The sequence below is a fragment of the Cajanus cajan genome, chromosome 5 (genome assembly GCF_000230855.2).
Source record: "Cajanus cajan strain Asha chromosome 5, NIPB_CcT2T_4, whole genome shotgun sequence".
Lineage (NCBI taxonomy): Eukaryota > Viridiplantae > Streptophyta > Magnoliopsida > Fabales > Fabaceae > Cajanus > Cajanus cajan.
In genome coordinates this window covers 2,768,802-2,790,227 of record NC_138521.1, presented here as the reverse complement: position 1 = coordinate 2,790,227, position 21,426 = coordinate 2,768,802, and the positions used below count along the sequence as shown (strand labels likewise).

General features: G+C 39.7%; 1 protein-coding gene across 1 annotated transcript; it reads left to right on the top strand.

Annotated features, from left to right (window-relative positions):
* Positions 1 to 12,587: 12,587 nt before the first annotated feature.
* LOC109808022 (heat shock 70 kDa protein 14) lies at positions 12,588 to 18,755 on the top strand. The gene is made up of 10 exons (XM_020370820.3): positions 12,588 to 12,744; positions 13,034 to 14,243; positions 14,565 to 14,792; positions 14,876 to 14,971; positions 15,095 to 15,319; positions 16,239 to 16,427; positions 16,527 to 16,673; positions 16,869 to 17,018; positions 17,103 to 17,233; positions 18,177 to 18,755. The coding sequence occupies exons 2-10, from the start codon at positions 13,074 to 13,076 to the stop codon at positions 18,388 to 18,390; spliced, it is 2,550 nt and encodes an 849-aa protein (XP_020226409.1). The 5' UTR covers positions 12,588 to 12,744; positions 13,034 to 13,073; the 3' UTR covers positions 18,391 to 18,755.
* The last annotated feature ends 2,671 nt before the right edge of the window (positions 18,756 to 21,426 follow it).

Genomic DNA, 21,426 nt, shown 5'->3' with positions numbered 1-21,426 from the left:
ATTAAAAAAACTAAATTTATTAAATAATTATAAAAAAATATTGTGAAATAAATTATTTTATAAAATATAATTATTTTGAAAAAATATTCTAACTCACCGATGAGACACTTTGCGAAGTGTTTCATACTAGAATCGTCCAATATATTAATAAAAAATAATGTTAAGGAAACCATAAAAATAAAATGAATCTTATTTATTTTATTATTTTTTTTAAAGACTTACCTTCTCATTAAAAAAAATCATTTCAATATTATTAACTTGATCCCACTTATAAGATATTGTTCATGACTGATGGACCTTTTATCACCGATTTATATATCTTTCCAAGTATTATTTTATGGATTTAAGATATTATATCAAACCTGATAAAAAATCAAAGAAAAAGCAGTACTCTGAAGAGAGGGAGACATAATTTTTTTAACCTTATACCATTCACAACCTTTTATAAGAATATTTATAAGATCACAAAATTGTAAAGACCCAATGTGATTTTAAATTATTAATTTTATAACTATTTGAATACGGTAAATCATATTATATATATAAAAAATATTTTTACTTGTTTTAATACTATTTGAAATTTTGAATACATAATTTTATTATTATTATTAATAAGATTGAGATATTTTGTATTTCTATTAAAAATAAAAATAAAAAAAATAAAATATATTGATTCAATTAGTATTATAATTAATCTTTAAATTTTAAGATCTTAAATTTAAATCTTGAATTTGATAAAAATAAATATTATTTTTTAATAATAAAAACTATAATCAGCTATTTAATATGAAAATTAATTAGTAGTCTAAAATCCTCTATATATTATTAGTATAAATTTATCACTAATTGAAAAGACATAATAATCCAACCACTAGAATAATCCTAGTGGTTAAGGGTTTAAGGCTTAGGGTTTAAGATAATCCTAGTGGTTGGGTGAGAAGGGATTGAAGTAATTAGAGCATGAGGACTTAAGTTCAATCCTCATTACAACTATTTTTATAATCTTTCCTATCTTTAAAAAAAACGCAACTTGACTTTATTTCCTAATATTTTTTTTATAATTATTTAATTCCTAATATTGGTTAATGTATTATTGTAATCCCATTTGATTATAAAAAAAATCCCGTAAAATTCACAAGAAAATAGTTTAATCAGAAGATATCAGGTACATTATATTTAACATATTAGAACATAATAGACTGACATCATACTTGGTAAGTACGGGATTTAATACATATAAAATTGTAAATCAAGTTTAAAATATCGCGTAAATTTCACAAATATTAAGTTTAATTATATATAAATTTATCTTATAATTAATCTCTTTCACAATGATGATTAAAGTCTTATTTTTTAATGCATCATTTTTATATTTAAAAAATAGGAAGCATCTTATTGTTAAACACAGGGGCACAACAAACATCTCCTGCCCATCCACTTAGGGGCAGTCTTTCATTCCACAACAATCAATGAATCAAAAGGACTCAGCATTGCGCCTGGAGAGGCATCATTATACTCACATGGCAGGGGCAACACCAGAATCTCTGTCAACCATCTACTCCTTTGCCCACCAACACAAGGGCACCACTTATCAACAATCCTCGTCAAGGGGCAATCACATCATCAACACCAGCAGACGGCCTGGAGAGGCTATGAAAATACTACGGCCTGGAGAGGCTATGAAAATACTACGGCCTGAAGAGGCTTCGAAAATACTACGGCCTGAAGAGGCTACGAAAATACTACGGCCTGAAGAGGCTACGAAAATACTACGACCTGAAGAGGCTACAAAAATACTACGGCCTGTAGAGGCTACGAAAATACTACGGCCTGTAGAGGCTACGAAAATACTACGGCCTGCAGAGGCTACGAAAATACTACGGCCTGCAGAGGCTACGAAAATACTACGGCCTGCAGAGGCTACGAAAATACTACGGCCTGCAGAGGCTACGAAAATACTACGGCCTGTAGAGGCTACGAAAATACTATGGCCTGCAGAGGCTACGAAAATACTACGGCCTGCAGAGGCTACGAAAATATTACGGCCTGCAGAGGCTACGAAAATACTACGGCCTGCAGAGGCTACGAAAATACTACGACAACGAGGGTATCGCCGAGTTCCTCGAAGTCAAAATCGGGATCGCCGTCGAGCTCCCACCATAGGTCCGCTGAAGCCTTAAAAATCAGCACAGCTTGATCGAGAGCCGCCGTCGAGCCTCTCAAATCAGTGAATGACAATGAGGGTATCGCCGAGTTCTTCAAAGTCAAAATCGGGATTGCCGTCGAGCTCCCACCTGTGGGCCGGCTGAAGCCCTAAATATCAGTCCAGCCTGGAGAGGCTGAGCTCATAATATACTCCCTCTTCAACAAGCAACAAATAAAGGCACACATTATCAAAAGAGAAACAATGGAACTTCTACTCGAAGACTGAAGATCAGGTGTACAGTTTATCAACCTTGTTACCCCCATAGAGTACGCAATCAATGTTCAACTGCTCTAAAGGGTGAGGATACGAGCAAATACACCTGTCCAAGGGAAGCAACGCAGAAGCACCAACACAGAGACGGGAAGAAGACCTGGACGAAATGTCTACGTCTTTACTTGCCTTTGGAAAAGCAACACAGCTATTCCAAAGGACAAGTAAAGAGGGAAAGCTGTAGACACCCAATTTCGTCCGGGGGGCATACAAATAACAATATAGGACATCAGAGGGCCCAAAAGGCCCAAATCAACTTTTTTAGTGGCCCGGAACGGGCCGTTCCAAAATCGGAACGGGCCGTTCCGAGGCTTCTCGAAGGCCTAAAAATTGTTGGTTGGAACGGGCCGTTCTGGACCAGAACGGGCCGTTCCAAACCAAAAAAATGGCCTAAAATCTGTACCCAGAACGGGCCGTTTTGAACTCAGAACGGGCCGTTCTGATTCCCCGGAATGGGCCGTTGTGATTTCAGAACAGGCCGTTCCAGGGTGCAAAAATAGAACATAACGTTCAGATCCGGAATGGGCCGTTCCGAATACAGAACGGGTCGTTCCGGCCCACGTCTGATGCCTATAAATTGAAATCTCGGGCATAGTTTTCGGGGACCTCCAAAATTTCGTCCAAAGCTCCATAGAGCTCGAAATTTCTCCCTTTTTTCTCTCTCTCTCTCCTATTGTACTTCTTAAGTTTTGTGAGGCTTATTGTAGTGTGAAAGGTTGCCACAAAACACCTAAAACCTCCATAGTTGAAGATCCAATAAAGTTTGTTACGAGGTATTACTCATCAATCTCTTGTTTTATCTTTCTCTACTTTTATTTTACATTGTTATAATAAAAATAATCATGTAGATATTTTACAGTCAATTGTTTAATTTAAATTTCAAGCATGTAAATAGTCATCAATAAAAGGGGATTTAACATTTATATTATTATTATTTATAATGTTAACTTCGTCATAGGGTACCGATTACGGGCGTTGTAGGGGTGCTTAATACCTTCCTTACACGTATCCGACCCCGAACCCAATTCTGGTTATCAAGGCCATTATTGGACTTTTAAAAACCTTTTCTTTTTCCAATGTTTTGAGTAAAATATTGGTGGCGACTCCATGAACCTATTTTCAAAACCATTAATTAAGGATTAGTCTGGTGTCTGGGCATTCCTTAATTGATGAGACTTTTAAAAGGATGTCTAAACCATTAGTCGCAAGATCGGAAATTTTCGGGTTGCGACAATGATGAGGTTAAATAACCCCTTCTACAAATATTTTATAGTAATTAATCATCAACAATTAATGGGAGTTAAAAATTGCAGACAAGTGCAGCACCATATTAGTTTTTTAAATTTTTTTTAGGATTATTAATCTCTATTATTTAATAGAAACCTCATCTAATTGTCAAGAGTTTACAAACTACGAGGAGTTAACCGGGGTTCTAGAACCCCATGCAATCATTTGAGGTTTTTAAAACCTCTGGTAATTAACTGGGGTTTTAAAACTTCTGGTAATTAACTGGAGTTTTAAAACCTCTGGTAATTAACTGGGGCATTAAAACCTCTGATAATTTACTGGGGTTTTAAAACCCCTGGAAACATGTGCGTTTACCCAAGGTTTGTTAAAACCGTTGGTAACACGTTACCGACGGACAATTTGGCTGCAGAAAATGCAACCGCGGGTAACGTCATTAACGGGGTTTTAACCTCAGGTAAATTTAAAATTAACCTCTACTAAATCCATTTTTTTTTTGTAATCAGAGTATAAGTACAGCCCAAAGTAGCCAAAATAGTGGCCCAAAACGTCAAACAACAAAAGAAAAGTCAGCTCTATCTGCCAGCTGCAGACCTGTCACAATCACCAACCTAACCCTGCTCTGCTCCCATACAACGTATGATCATCGCAGTCCAAACACATGGAAACAACAAAGGGTAAGCTAGTGAAAAGAATCAGCATATAAAGCATATATAAGAAATATGAACAGCTACAGCTATCAGTACATCATTGACATACATCTCATCAACTATACAGCATAAACAACAATAAACACACAATGCGTCGTCATGCATATCAGCTCGGAGATCTCCTACAACAGCTCAGCTTTACGGCCTACAACAGCTCAGTCTTACGGCCTACAACAGCTCAGCCTCACGGCCTACAACAGTTTATATCAACATACAACAGAGCACAACAATTCATCATACAGCAATAACGGCTTACAGCATGGCTCAGCACGACAATATACATCTATAATAGCTTAACATCATTATTCAGCATGACCATCTAGTCAGCATAGCATATTCATCAATTACATCTCAGCTCAGCAATTACAGCATAATTCAACAACTATCAGCATATAGTTCAACATCATCATACGCGCCCGGCGCACTCATGGTTGCGCCCGGCGTGGCACAACCAGAGAGTACCAGGGAACCAGCGCGCCCGACACAATTCCTATTGCGCCCGGCGTGAGGGAAGGCAGAGACCTCGCGTGGTCTCATAAGCCCAGCGTGCTAATCCCGCGCTCGGCGCAAGAAAGCAGAGACCTTCCCAGGGTCTCACGCCCGGCGCAATATAGATTGTGCCCAGCGCCACCTCTGGCAGAGACTCCCAAGGAGCCTCCACGCCCGACGAGACATAGTCACACCCGGCGCCACACCAAAAACCAAAAAGAGTGGGTCACTGACTGATAGCGCGCCCTACGTGGTCCATCCACGCCCAGCGTGAGCCATCTAGGGGCATCCATCTTCAAGCTCATCCGGTGCACACAACTCCGCGCCCGGCGTGCTCGACCAATGAAGCCCTCTGTTGGTCACGCGCTCGGCGCCAAGAACAACGCCTGGCGTGCTCTTAATCAGAAACTCTCCAACTTCGAAAATTTTGCTCAAAACCTCCATAAATCAACAGGAATTCCATATGCAAACCATCCAAAGTGCCACATTTTCATCAAACATCACGAAAAACCCCTCATTTTTAGCATGCAACCATTAAATCAAGAAAACCCAAATTTTCACCCTAAACCCCGAAAACCCGAAAACGAATCCTCTTCGATCTCAGGCAAAAATCATTCATCAACAACCAGCTAATGAGTTTCTAAGACTCATTCTCAACCAAAAACGGTAAACAAAACTAGCTTCCCTTACCTCGGTTCAACGGCTTCGAGCTTCGGGAAATGACAAGGAAGAAGGAGAAGAATCTCAACGTGGAAGAAAGGGAATCCGTCCGGCACACTCAAGCAGCTTTAATCAGCACCTAGACACCCCAAAGAATCTAAAGAATTGAGACCAAGGCAAGCAAAGGGAAGAAGAGAGTGAGTGAGAAAAGAGAGTCGGGGAGAGAATAGGAAAAGGAAAAAGGAAAAAGGGGGTCTCACAACCTCCCCAACTACAAGAGTTTTTGTCCCTGAAAACAACTTACTTGGGAATAGAAACGGATACCGCTCTCTGCACTGCTGCTCCACCTCCCAAGTAGCCTCACCAGTAGCTGCATCCAACAACACCTTCACCAGAGCAATAGACTTGCCCCTCAACTCCTTCAGCTTATGATCAACTACAGCTACCGGCAACTTCTCAAATGTCAGGTTCTCCTTCACTTGCACATCATCTAGCTCCACCATATGACCAGGGTCATGAACATACTTCCTCAGTTGGGATACATGAAATACATCGTGTAGGTTTGAAAGGGACGGTGGCAAAGCCAACCGATAAGCAACTGGACCTACACGTTGTATTATTTGATAGGGACCAAAAAACCTCGGTGTCAACTTCCTTGCCTTCAATGCTCTACCCACACCAGAAGTCGGGGTCACCTTCAGAAACACATGTTCCCCTTCAGCAAACTCCAAAGGCTTATGCCTTTTGTCAGCATACGACTTTTGCCTACTCTGAGCAGTCTTCATCCTCTCCTGAATCAGCTTCACCTTCTCAGTAGTCTGTAGGATCAGCTCTGGTCCCACGACCACTGACTCACCATCTTGATACCAGCACAGAGGAGTCCTACATCTCCTGCCATACAAGGCTTCGAACGACGCCATCCCAATACTAGCATGAAAGCTATTATTGTAAGTGAACTCAACCAGCGGTAGGACCTTCTCCTAGCTCCCCAAGTGGTCTAACACACAAGCCCTCAGCAAATCCTCCAAGGACTGGATTGTCCTCTCTGACTGACCATCCGTCTACAAATGATAAGCAGAACTCAACTTCAGCTTCGTGCCTAAGGTTTTATGTAGACTCTGCCAAAATCTGGAAGTGAACCTCGGATCTCTGTTGAAATAATACTGGAAGACACCCCGTGCAACCGTACTATTTCCCTCACATACAACTGTGTCAGGTTCTCCAAGGGCCACTTGATGTTGACAGGTAAGAAATGCGCACACTTGGTCAACCGGTCAACAATCACCCAAATAACATCACTATTCCTAGCTGACCTAGGCAACCCCACAATGAAATCCATAGTGATGTTATCCCACTTCCATTCCGGAATCTCCATCTGCTGCATCAACCCACTCGGCTTTTGATGCTCCACCTTCGCCTCCTAACAGAAATTCTTCTTGAGGTCTTGGTACATCTTAGTCATACCAGGATGTATGCTAAGTTTGCTCTTGTGGCCTTCCTTCAACTCAGCTCTCCTCAGCTCAACATCTTGAGGTAGGCAAATTCTGTCCTTGAACCTCAAGATTCCATCTCCGCCCAGCTCATAACCAAAAGCCTTCTCAGTACCCAGCAAACCAAGAAGCTTCACTAGCTCTACATCTTGCAACTGCTTAAGTTCAACCTACCTCAAGAACTCACTAGTTATGGTAATCGTCCCACAACTAATGTGATCCTGAGCTAACTCCACACAGAGATTCAAATCCCTGAACTTCTCCACCAGCTCCAGCTCTTTCACCATCATACTAGACATGTGGATGGATTTCCTACTCAGCGCATCCACCACAACATTGGCCTTACCAGGATGATACATCAACTGGAAGTCATAATCCTTCAGAAACTCCATCCACCGCCTCTGCCTCATGTTCACCTCCTTCTGATCAAATAGGTACTTCAGACTCTTGTGCTCACTGAAGACGCTGAACCGAGTACCATACAAATAATATCTCCATATCTTCAAGGCAAAAACAACAGCTGCCAACTCCAAGTCATGAGTGGGATAATTCCTCTCATGATTTTTCAGTTGCCTTAAAGCATATGCCACCACTTTCCTGTTTTGCATCAGCACACACCCAAGACCCTGGTGAGAAGCATCGCAGTACACATCAAAGGACTCACCAGAATCTGACAACACCAGCACAGGAGAAGTAGTCAACCTCCTCTTCAGCTCATCAAAACTCCGCTCACACGCATCTGTCCAAATGAACGACTGCTCCTTCCTCGTCAACTGGGTTAAAGGCGCTACTATCTCGGAGAATCCCTCAATGAACCTCCTATAGTAACCCGCCAAACCCACAAAGCTCCGAATGTTAGTGACAGTTCTTGGACGTTCCCACTGCAACATCGACTCCACCTTAGCCGGATCAACAACAATCCCCTCAGCTGAGATCACATGGCCCAAGAACTTCACTTCATCCAACCAGAACTCACATTTTGAAAGCTTAGCGTACAGCTGCTTCGCCTTCAAAATCTCCAGCACTAACCTCAAGTGCTCTCCATGCTCTTCCGGGGTCCTTGAATAAATCAGGATGTCGTCAATGAACACCACCACAAATTTATCCAAGAAAGGCCGGAAGATCCTGTTCATGTAATCCATGAACACTACAGGGGCGTTGGTCACACCAAACGGCATCACAACATATTCATAGTGACCATACCTAGTCCTGAAAGCAGTCTTCGGTATGTCACCCTCCTTCACCCTAATCTGGTGATAACCTGACCTCAAGTCAATCTTCGAGAAAACGAATGCTCCCCTCAGTTGATCCATTAAGTCATCTATCCGAGGAAGTGGATATTTGTTCTTAATGGTCAACTTGTTCAACTGTCGGTAATCAACACACAGTCGACTACCTCCATCCTTCTTTTTCACCAACAACACAGGAGCACCCCACGGCGAAACACTCGACCGCACCAATTGCTTCTCTAACAGGTCCTCTAACTGACCTTTCAGCTCAACCAACTCAGCAGGAGCCATCCTATAGGGAGCCACCAACACTGGCCCCGCACCTGGAACCAAGTCAATGCTAAACTCCATCTCCCTAACAGGAGGCAACCCAGGCACCTCATCAGGGAACACCTCAGCAAAATCCCTCACCACATCAATCTCAGCAATGACCCTTTCGGTCTCCACATTCATAGCAGCAAGCAGAAGACAAGACTGTGCTCCATCTCTCAGCAATGATTCAGCTTGGCCAACTGAAATCAACAGCTCATCCTCCACCTGAGGAAAGATCAACTGCCTATTGGCACAATCTATAAGGATGCGATTGGCAGACAACCAATCCATCCCTAAGATTATGTCAATATCAACCAAAGGCAAACAAATCAAGTTCAACTTATACCTCATCCCATTCACAACAATAGGACAACCAACACACAGCTCAGATGCAACTACCGAAGCAGAAGCGGGCGTCGACACTAGCAGTCTCAACCCCAATTAACACACATGCACACCCAGCATAGCAGCACAAGCATAGGAAATAAAGGAGTGGAGAGCTCCAGAATCAAACAAAAACGTCACATCTTTACCAGTAGCTTTGCCCTTCCCCTTAACAAGGTCAAAAGAAATCGAAGCCTCAGCACCCGTCAAGGCGAATACCCTACCAGTTGTAGTGGGTCTGTCACCCCTTTGGGCATCACCTCTCTGCACATCACTCCTCTGAGCACCCCTTTCCGGTCTGTTTCTGGTGGGGCAGTTGAATGACTCATGGCCCATCTGTTGACACCTGAAACACCAACTCTCTGTGTGTGGACAATCCTTGATCAAATGGGGCCCAACACACTTGTAGCATCTAAGGGCAACACCTCCACCCTGTCTCCCTCCTCTAGTAGCATCAGCAGGTTGCCTAATGACAGGACCCCCTTGTTGTGGTTGGGGCCTATCATATGGCTTCCTCTGATTTCCTCCCTTCTTGGACCCAGCTGGTCCCTCAGCAGCTCTAGTCACACGGTTACCACTTTCTTCAGCTCATATTTCAGATCCTCAGCAAACTTCCTGCATTTCCAGGCCTCAGATATAGCTTGCGAATAGAAACGAGCCAGGTGCTCAAATCTCATCGCATACTCCGATACAGACAGCCCACCCTGGTGTAACCGCATGAACTCAGCCTCCTTGGCGTGCCTCACGCTCTCCGGGAAGTACTTCTCCAAGAACACTGCCTTGAAGCACTCCCAGTCAACTGTAACTCCTCTAGCAGTAAGCATATGGTGAGTACCCCTTCACCAATGCTTAGCCTCTCCAACAAGCATATAAATAGCGTATGCCAGCCTCTTCTCCTGAGAACATCCTAGCACAGTGAAGATCTTCTCAAGTTCACAGATCCAGTGGTCAACTACCTCCGGATCTGCATCTCCCTTAAACTGTGGAGGATGGCATTTCCGAAACTCAGCAAGATCTCGGCTCTCCTGTGACCCTGTGGGCCTTGCTGCACCAGCTGCAGCTCTATCAACAGCATCCATCCGAGCAAAATAGGCATTTTGCTGCTGCATAGCCATAGCTATCATCTTCATGGCACGGGCTATCTGCTCATTGGTTCTAAACATTGTCTACAAAAGTAACAGCATCTTCAATATACAATAACTAAACCAAACAATAATCAACAACACAACAAACAACAAGAAATCAGCACAACACAGAGTTCAGCACAACAAAAGCCTAAAGGAACCACCCCCAAAGAGTGTCCACTAGACTCGAACTGCTCTGATACCACTAAAGTGTAACGACCCGGCTAGTCACTACACACTACCCGACATCACGGCATACACACAGATAAGAGCAAGTATATAAATATATACACAAGGTCCAATCTGAGCTAGACATCAGAGTATAAGTACAACCCAAAGTAGCCAAAATAGTGGCCCAAAACATCAAACAACAAAAGCAAAGTCAACTCTATCTGCCAGCTGCAGACCTGCCACAATCACCAACCTAACCCTGCTCTACTCCCATACAACGTATGATCATCGCAGTCCAAACACATGGAAACAACAAAGGGTAAGCTAGTGAAAAGAATCAGCATATAAAGCATATATAAGAAATATGAACAGTTACAACTATTAGCACATCATCGGCATACATCTCATCAACTATAAAGCATAAACAACAATAAGCACACAATGTGTCGTCACGCATATCAGCTCGGAGATCTCCTACAACAGCTCAGCCTTACGGCCTACAACAGCTCAGCCTTACGGCCTACAACAGCTTAGCCTTACGGCCTACAACAGCTCAGCTTTATGGCCTACAACAGTTTATATCAGCATACAACACAGCACAACAATTCATCATACAACAATAACGGCTTACAGCACGGCTCAGCACGATAATATACATCTATAACAGCTTAACATCATTATTCAGCATGACCATCTAGTCAGCACAGCATATTCATCAATTACATCTCAGCTCAGCAATTACAGCATAATTCAACAACTATCAACATATAGTTCAACATCATCATACGCGCCCGACGCACTCATGGTCTCATAAGCCCAGCGTGCTAATCCCGCGCTCGGCGCAAGAAAGCAGAGACCTTCCTAGGGTCTCACGCTCGGCGCAATATAGATTGCGCCTGGCACCACCTCTGGCAGAGACTCCCAAGGAGCCTCCACGCCCGGCGAGACATAGTCACGCCCGGCACCACACCAGAAACCAAAAAAAAGTGGGTCACTGACTGATAGCGCGCCCTGCATGGTCCAACCACGCCCGGCGTGAGCCATCCAGGGGCATCCATCTTCAAGCTCGCCCGGCGCACACAACTCCGCACCTGGCGTGCTCGACCAATGAAGCCCTTTGTTTGTTACACGCCCGACGCCAAGAACAACGCCCAGCGTGCTCTCAATTAGAAACTCTCCAACTTCGAAATTTTTGCTCAAAACCTGCATAAATCAACAGGAATTCCACATGCAAACCATCAAAAGTGCCACATTTTCATCAAACATCACGAAAAACCCCTCATTTTTAGCATGCAACCATTAAATCAAGAAAACCTAAAATTTCACCCTAAACCCCGAAAACCCGAAAACGAATCCTCTTCGATCTCAGGCAAAAATTATTCATCAACAACCAGCTAATGAGTTTCTAAGACTCATTCTCAACCAAAAACGGCAAACAAAACTAGCTTCCCTTACCTCGGTTCAACGGCTCCGAGCTTTGGGAAATGACAAGGAAGAAGGAGAAGAATCTCAACGTGGAAGAAAGGGAATCCGTCCGGCACACTCAAGCATCTTTAATCAGCACCTAGACACCCCAAAGAATCCAGAGAATTGAGACCAAGGCAAGCAAAGGAAAGAAGAGAGTGAGTGAGAAAAGAGAGTCGGAGAGAGAATAGGAAAAGGAAAAAGGAAAAAGGGGGTCTCACAGTTTCAACAATTAACAATATTATATATATATATAATAATTTATTTTGTATCTATGGATGAACATGTTCTCTCCCCCATTTATTTTTTCTTTCTTTTTTTCTTTTTGTACAATAACTCCTTTTATACATGTATTTTCTTTTCATATTACTTTTTAGAAAATGATACAATTAGATGTATTTTAAATATCTTTCATATAATTTTTTTTATTAAAATTAAAATACAATCATAGACAAGTTTGTATTCAAAATTTTATCCTGTGGTACTCACACAAATTTAGTTATAAAAATATGCTTAAAGAAACACAAAAATTAATACACTATCTTGTGCTGTAGTAATTACGCATTATATATTTTTAGTAAGATGTTAAATTCACTATTTACTTTTATCAAATTTTATTATTATTATTATTATTATTATAAATTTCATATCCTATTCATTTCTAAATAGTATAATTTTTTGTTAATTTATTTAACGAAAACAAAAAGGCAGGACGAAAGGAGAAGATGTTTCTAGAAGCATAGGAACACCGTACGACTAGAGTAGGAGCGGGACCCACCTAACGTAGTTGTTTCTCTGGTGTGTTTCATTTGGTGGTGCCACGTCATGTATTTTTATTGAGAAATTTCGTCAGGGAAATTTAAAACCTAAAACTCCAAAATTCCTTAGCAGCCCCACCAATCTTTTCTCTGTTGAGGGGTGATTCATACAAATTCTCTTCCTTCGAATCACAGAAAAACCCATTTCCTCCCTCGCCGATCGCTACGCCAGGTAAAACCCTATCCCTTCACCGTTTCAGATCTTACACTTGTTACCTTTTCATTGCCATCCAATTTTGGATCGGTTCGCTTTTCACTTTTCACCTTCTATTCATGCATGACGGATCGCCTCTTCCTTTGTTGTTATTTTTAAATGTCGATTTGCTTTATGTATTTTGCTATCTGTTATTATTAAATTAAATTACTGTTCTATTTTAAAATTATTTTGTTGTCGTTTAGTTTATTACTTTTGCGCGCTTTTTTGTGGTAACCGCGATTGTTTTGCTGATTTTTTTTTTCAGATTTGTTTTTTTGATTCCGGTGGAATTTTGAGCGGTGAAAATGAGCGTGGTGGGTTTCGATTTCGGTAACGAGAGTTGCATTGTGGCGGTTGCGAGGCAGAGAGGGATTGATGTTGTGCTCAATGATGAGTCCAAGCGTGAAACGCCGGCTGTTGTGTGCTTTGGTGAGAAGCAACGCTTCATTGGCACTGCTGGTGCTGCTTCCACTATGATGAACCCTAAGAATTCGATTTCACAGATTAAGAGACTCGTTGGGAGGAAATTCGCTGATCCTGAATTTCAGAGGTATCTTAAGTCATTGCCATTTGTTGTTACTGAGGGTAATGATGGATACCCGCTGATTCATGCGCGCTACTTGGGTGAGGCGAAGACTTTTACGCCTACCCAAGTGTTTGGGATGATGCTGTCGAATCTTAAGGAAATTGCGCAGAAGAATCTCTGTGCGGCTGTCGTTGATTGTTGCATTGGAATCCCGGTTTATTTTACTGATCTTGAGAGAAGGGCTGTGTTGGATGCGGCCACGATTGCTGGCCTGCACCCGCTTCGGTTAATTCATGAAATGACTGCCACTGCCTTGGCCTATGGGATTTATAAAACGGACCTTCCGGAGAGTGATCAGCTGAATGTTGCGTTTGTTGATGTTGGGCATTCTAGCATGCAGGTGTGCATTGCTGGCTTCAAAAAGGGACAGCTGAAAGTGTTGGCTCATTCTTTCGATCGGTCTTTGGGCGGTAGGGATTTTGACGAGGTTTTGTTCCATCACTTTGCTGGGAAGTTCAAGGAGGAGTACAAGATTGATGTTTTCCAGAATGCCAGGGCTTGCATAAGGCTCAGGGCTGCTTGTGCGAAGATGAAGAAGATGCTTAGTGCAAATGCTGAGGCACCTCTCACCATTGAGTGCTTGATGGACGAGAAGGATGTCAAGGGTTTCATCAAGCGAGATGAATTTGAGAGACTAAGTCTTCCAATTTTGGAACGTGTGAGGGGACCTTTGGAGAAGGCAGTTGCGGAAGCAGGTCTTACCATTGAAAATGTACACATGGTTGAGGTGGTTGGTTCAGGTTCTCGTGTACCGGCCATTAACAAAATATTGACAGATTTTTTCAAAAAGGAGCCTAGGCGGACAATGAATGCTAGTGAGTGTGTTGCTAAGGGTTGTGCATTGGAATGTGCAATTCTTAGTCCAACTTTCAAAGTGCGAGAATTCCAGGTAAAGTTTCTTGAATTGGATTGTTCTCTATTTCATTTAAAGTTTCAACTCCGAAGGGCACTCATATGGCACTGTCTTTTTTGTAAGCTCTTTTGGTTACTGTCTACCTTCTCGCAAAACTTTGCTCACCTTTAGGAGTTATGGTTTTTGAATTTTAATAAGTATGATGCTATTTTAATTACATATTTGTTATATCTACTTGTTTTTGGGCCTTTAGGAATTTCACTCATCAATTTCATATCTGTCAATTGTCTTTGCTGTGAATTGTTCATATACTAAGCTTTGCGTGTGGTATGATTTTTTTTTTTTAATAATTTGAAGGTCAACGATAGTCTTCCTTTCTCAATTGCTCTTTCATGGAAAGGTTCTGGTACAGATGCACAGGACAATGGACCAGAAAATCAGCAGAGTTCCCTTGTTTTTCCCAAGGGTAATCCCATACCAAGTATGAAGGCATTGACATTCTACAGGTCAGGAACATTTTCTGTTGATTTTCAATATGGTGATGTGAGTGCGACGCAAACACCTGCTAGGATCAGCACATATACTGTAAGTCATTTTCCAAGTTTTTTCTTTCTTTGTTACATTATTTTTGTTGTTGGCAGTGCTATGACTCTTTTGGGTGAATGCAGATTGGTCCATTCCAAACTACAATCAGTGAAAGGGCAAAGGTTAAGGTGAAAGTTCGTTTGAATCTGCATGGTATTGTATCTGTTGAGTCTGCAACGGTAAGTTATTTCTGACTTTAGGGATCCCCTTCCCTCGCCTACAATAACTCACTTGTGAACTTACGGTTGTGAACAGAGATCATTTGTTCATGTGATCTAACAACTTCTTGTTTTTTTCTTTAGCTCTTGGAAGAGGAAGAAGTTGAGGTTCCAGTTTCCAAAGAAACAGCAGGGGGAAATGCTAAGATGGACATTGATGAAGCTCCTGCTGATGCTGCTGCACCTCCTGCTTCCAATGACACTGGTGCTAATATGCAAGATGCAAAGACTAGTACTGATGCTCCTGGGGTTGAAAATGGTATCCCTGAGAGTGGAGATAAGCCTTTGCAAACAGATACTGATACCAAGGTTAGTACTGTTGAAAAAGCACGTGCTCAAAATGTCTTTTCATTTCTTTATGACAGTGTTTTTTTTTTTCTGGGTAATATTTATTTTTGCTATATTTTTTAAGCCTGCTAAGGTTTTATGCTTTTTTGGCTTTATGGTGTTATGATAAGTTATATGATAGTATCATAGTTCAAGTTGTTTAAACAAATGGAAAAACCCTGTTTTCTGAAAAAATTTGTAAATATGAACTTGTTGAGTTTTAATGTGGAGTGGTATTTCTGTGTTTGCAACTTACTGTTCTTGATTTAACTTGCTTGATTTCCTGCTTCAGATTAAATATGAATCTTAGGGCTTGTTGGGTTTGAAAAAATGTTTTCTATTTTTGTTTTTTATTTATTTATAATTAAAAAAGCTTTAATTGTTCGGTTAGCCCCTGTAATGGTTTCCATTTTATGCTTTAGTCCCTACACAGTTTTTTGTGGTGATTTATCACTGCCAAAAGAAATTTGTGGTAGTTTTACACCGCCAAAAATATTCTCTGATGTTAGCTATAGGGCCTAAAACTTAAACTTATATTTATGTATATCGTGTAGAGACTAAAATTAAAATGTGGACAACTCTAGGGACGAAAGGAATAATTTAACCTTAATAAACAACACATTTTTTTTATTAAAAGATTTGAATAAGAAATAGTTAAAACGTATTTTTACTATACAAATTTTCTAGAACTGTATAAAAGTGAAGACAATATGTATTTTTTGTAATTATTTGAATAAGGAGTAGTCCTCATTTTTCCATGCATATACTGTCAGTCATGTAAAATGATGTATCCATATTATGTACTCTGCTTCTTGGTTTTTGTGCTTCAATTAGAGTCGTTCAGCATGGTTAAGTGATATTTATAATTTGGTTGACTGGGCTTCTAATGTTGTTGGTTCAGGCTCCAAAGAAAAAGGTTAAGAAAACAAACATTCCTGTAGCAGAGTTAGTTTATGGAGCAATGGTGCCTGTGGATGTCCAGAAAGCACTAGAGAAGGAGTTTGAAATGGCTTTGCAAGATCGTGTGATGGAAGAAACAAAAGACAAGAAAAACGCAGTTGAGGCTTATGTTTATGACATGAGAAATAAGGTGGGTGTTATCTTTCTTCTTCTATTACCGAGGGATAACATCAACTAGAAATTCTTGTCATATGTAATAATAATTGTTTTTTTCCCGTTATCTTTTCAGCTTAACGACAAATACCAAGAGTTTGTCACTGCTCAAGAGAGAGAAGATTTTACCACCAAACTTCAGCAAGTAGAAGATTGGCTTTATGAAGACGGTGAAGATGAAACTAAAGGTGTATATATTGCCAAGCTTGAAGAACTAAAAAGGGTATGAAATTTTGGGGATAATAGAATCCTAGCTCCTATTCCTCGGTCAATCTGTAAGACTACTAAAAAAAAAGAGATCAAGTCCCTGTGGCTGTTACCCTTTGTGTTTTTTATGCAAAACATAAATGGTGTGAGGTAATACCATGTTAGTTTTAACATAAGCAATCTTAATGGACATTTATTTATGCGATTGCAGCAAGGTGATCCAATTGAAGGGCGTTACAAAGAATACATGGAGAGGGGTACTATAATTGAACAGTTCATCTATTGTGTAAATAGTTACAAAGAAGCTGCAATGTCGAAAGATCCCAAATTTGATCACATTGACATTAGCGAGAAACATAAGGTAATTGCTTGTCAATTTTCTTTCCCTTGTTTCTTTGAATGGTTGTCAATAAAGCTGACACCATTTTTATTTTTATGTTTGTAGGTTATAAATGAATGTGCCGAAGCTGAGAAGTGGTTTAGGGAGAAGCAGCAGCAGCAGAGCTCACTTCCAAAACATGTCAACCCTGTACTCTTGTCAGCTGAAATAAGAAGGAAAGCTGAGGCTGTTGATAGGTATTTGTTTAAATTCTCGCTGGGGTGGATAGGATTCAGGTTATTTAGACATTATTTAGCTTAAGTTTGTTTTTAGTCTCTACACGTGGCTACATTTAATTTAGTCCTTTTGACATTTCTTTTTCGTTGGTTTTGATTCATGTTAATGTTAATATTTCTTTCAACTATTTAGTGGTACCTGTTTTGCATCTAGCCATGGTACATTAGTAATTATTCCAAGGTGACATATGACATGACATACATCGCGAAGTAGTGACAAGAATTATTTTAAAAGAATTATAAACTTTGTAAGGACTAGGCATGGCAACGGGGCGGGGGCGGGTTTTACATTCCCCGCCCCCGCCCCCGCAAATTTAAACCGCCCCCGCCCCCGCCCCCGCTCCTATTTTTTCTTCTTCTTTTTTTCTTTTAAATAAATATGAACAATTTAAAAAAAAATAAAAGAAAAGTAAAATAATATAAATTTTTACATATAAATATTTATAATTTTGGTTTATATATATATAAAAATAATTTTTTAATTATATTATTAAGCGGGACGGGGACGGGGACGGGAGCGGGTATGGGGTCGGGGGCGGGGTGGGTATTAACATCCCCGCCCCCACCCCCGATTTTATCAATCGGGGAAAACCCGAACCCGAACCCGATAAACACGGGTTTTCCCCATCCAAATCGGGGTGGGTTCGGACGGGTACCCACGGGGTGGGTTAGATTGCCATGCCTAGTAAGGACCAAGATCAATCTTTTTTAAGGACTAAGTCTAAAATCAACAGATTTTATATTTACAGGGATTAAAAAGGCATTGTATTTGTATACACCAGTCGTGTTGGGGAAGGATTAGTGGTCACTTGTGAACTTTTTAAGAACATTTTGAATATTCTCTTCATTATTTCTCTTCTTTTGTTAATTGTTCGTGTCTTTTTTTGTTTATACTTTTAAATAGGTTCTGCAAGCCAATTATGACAAAACCAAGGCCAGCCAAGCCGGCTACTTCCCCAGGACCAGGAACCTCATCTTCACAGGGTGATGAGCAGCAGCAACCTCAGGGGAGTGGTGAGACCAATAGTAATGAGAATGCTGGGGATAGTAGTCATGCTGCACCATCATCTACTGAACCAATGGAGACTGAAAAGTCTGACAGTGCAGGCTCTGCCTAATTTTTGTTGTTGATTTGCTTTGTTCGCATGTTCATGCCCATACTAGTAGTCCCTACTACCTTTGTATAAGCATATGAATTGGGCCCTCTGGGTTGGTTGATAGTGAGTGGTCTCCTTGGAATTGGATGTTTGGTGTAAGTAGAGCCCTCTAGGTTGGTTGGTTTGTTGGTATCGTAAGTTTTAATTAATATTTTGGTGGTTCTTTGGAATCCGGATTTTTTTTCAAAGAGTTTTGATGAGAAGACGATAAAGTGGTGCATGCCTTTCCAAATCCGGTGGGAATTGGTCAGTAACTTTCTCGAGGTTTATAGATTATTTGTATAAGATTTTTAGAATATGAATTATAATGTTTGTTTCCCTTTTAATACTTTTAATTTTATCTTGCATTATACCAATTGTTATAAAAATTGGCTTAGACCGAAATGGTTCGATTCCAACTAGTGAAGTCATATAATTCTATTGATGTAGTTGTTAGATCAGTGTAGAACATGTTACTTGATCATTTTTCCGAGTGAGCTGGTGATCTAATTGTTCAATCCGTTTTAAGTCAATGGGTGATATGGAGGGTTTTTGAGTGAAGCAGGGTCATTATCCAGTTGGTCCGCCCAGTTTGAGTGAATTAGTGATTTAGAGGGTTTTTGATAGAAGCAGGTGTTGTGAATATTTTGGGATTTTTAAAAGTAAAATATACTATTTTTCTAATGATTCAAATTGAGAGTTTATTTAGGGAACGAGTATTTTTTTAATAAATTTTTTTTATAGTTTTTTTAATGCATGTCAATTCTTGCGGTTTGAGTCGTTTTACAGGTAATATAAAGAGTGCTTGTTTAGTTAGTACTTAAAATTAAGTTTACTCACAAAGATATATTCAAATATAAGATTTATTTTAAATTGATTTGTGCACACATTTTAATTATCTTCTATGGTTAAAATTTAATTATATCTGAATCCAAATCAGTCAGATACCAAGATTGTGATTGAAAAATCTTTCAAATAAAAATTATGAATTTGTTGAAATTTTAAGCGTTAATTATTTTTCAATCAATAGTTAATTATTGTATTTTATTTTATCTTACATAACCACAAGATTGAAATTTCTAAGTACCCAATCAATATAATGGTTGAAAATAAATTTCATTTCTCAACCTGCGAGTATAGGTTCTGAAATCCATGTCCACAATTGTGCACATTTGTTTTACGTGCATTAATGCATTCTTTCTGATTTTCTATTCAACTTTCCTTCCAATAATCTCTGTATATATAACAATGAAAGGCCTGAATTGTTGACGTTAGAAGTCACATATTGATCCACATCACATCAATCTTAAAAATTGAAAAAGAAAATATATAATAAATAATAAATTAAATTGTTTAATTTGAATATGAATCAGAAGAGATGCTACATATAACACCCAAGTAAAATAAACTATTTGAACAAGGATAAGAAACCAGCAAGTCTTCCTCTTGTTTTGACCAACACAGTGATGGGAAGTTTGACTAGAGAGCGAAAGCTTCAACAAGAGGAATGGAGGGGGGTGAAGACAAAAGAGAAGGCTACAAGGGCCTTTTTTGTTGGAAGATATTACAATAACTGTTATAAAGGCTTCAATCGGCATCAAATAAATTTCATACAAACCTGGCAATTCTACTCTACTACTGAAAAAATAAGTTAGATAGGGTATTGGGCTCAATTTTTATTTCTGAACATTGGACCTGTAATGTGGTTGGACCATCTTGTTCTAGCTCTGTATAATTGCAACATTCATGGCAAAAATATTGCCTTACAAGTCATTTGAAAAACCAGAAGGTGAAAAATGCCTAAAAAATGATACAATTTATGTTGCATGCCTAAAAAATGATACAATTTTATGTTGCATAAAAAAATGGGATCTATATCTCATAAAACATCACACACCATTCCCACTAGAATCTTCATTCTCCTCCTCATCTCTCTCTGTTGTCTTTTTTTATTATTTTCAATCTTCTCATATATCTCACTAAATTTTGGAATGTAATCGGTAACCAATTTGAATGAAGAATCTTCATCACCTTCACTTGGGTTCCCTCCTTTGGTTGAAGTCCATGTCCATCTAACCTTATTCATCCAACTCAATTCATTGCCACGGTTGAAAACAAATAAATCTTCACCAAACCCTTGGATTCTTTTTCTAATTTAGTTTTTCCCCTTTTTGTACCTTTTCTTGTGTAAGTATGTGAATTTTGTTAATAATTGTTGATTTTAACAATTTATTTATTGTTGTGATTAGTTGTTTCATGATTGTTATAAATAATGTTGGTTAGAAGTTGTTTTGAGTTAAAGTCAAAATTGACTAAGTTTAAGGGAAAGTATATAAGATTTTCTTAATACATGAATTTCATTAGTTCATTTTCTTAAGAAGGTTAGAGAGATACTTTAAAGTAAGAGGAGAACCATTTTCCTTTCCAACTTCACGAATTTCTTCCATCTTTCCCCTAAGTGTAGATTTTGTGATTGTTTAGTGATTCAAAGCTTTAGAACCGATAATTAGAAGGTTGTAGTTGTCATGCGGAGTTAGCCCAAGAAACTTGATTTTCTTTTTCTTCCTCTATTTTATGCAATTGGAAGTAAGGGAAACTTATAACTTGAATTCTTAATATGAATTGTATATGTTGTATACTATTTGATTTCATGAATTTATGGTTAAATTGTTGTTGATGATTAGTATGGACCTTGGTTAGAGTTTCTTGTGGGTTTTGGTGAAAATGAGAAGAAATTGGTGTAGGTGAATCTTTGTTGGTTTCATGTTGTTTATCTAAATGTTTGGGTTGACTATGGTGAATGATTGAATTTTTTGGTGTCGTGTGTTGCTTTGGGCAAATTTTCAAGTGAAGGGAGCCAAAATTGTGATTTTGTCAGGTGTAGAAATGACCATCGCATCGAGCATAACTTCATGACGTTGGGCATGATGCAGACCAAAGGTTCTCTGCCTCACTAACGTTAGACACAAAATTGGTAACGTCGGGTGTGAGTTTGAGGAGAGCACTCTAACTTGATCA

Coding starts and splice junctions, on each gene's coding strand:
- LOC109808022 (XM_020370820.3), top strand. CDS start 13,074: ATGAGCGTGGTGGGTTTCGATTTCGGTAACGAGAGTTGCATTGTGGCG. Junction 14,793..14,875: donor CTAGGATCAGCACATATACT/GTAAGTCATTTT, acceptor GGGTGAATGCAG/ATTGGTCCATTCCAAACTAC. Junction 16,428..16,526: donor TTTATGACATGAGAAATAAG/GTGGGTGTTATC, acceptor TTATCTTTTCAG/CTTAACGACAAATACCAAGA.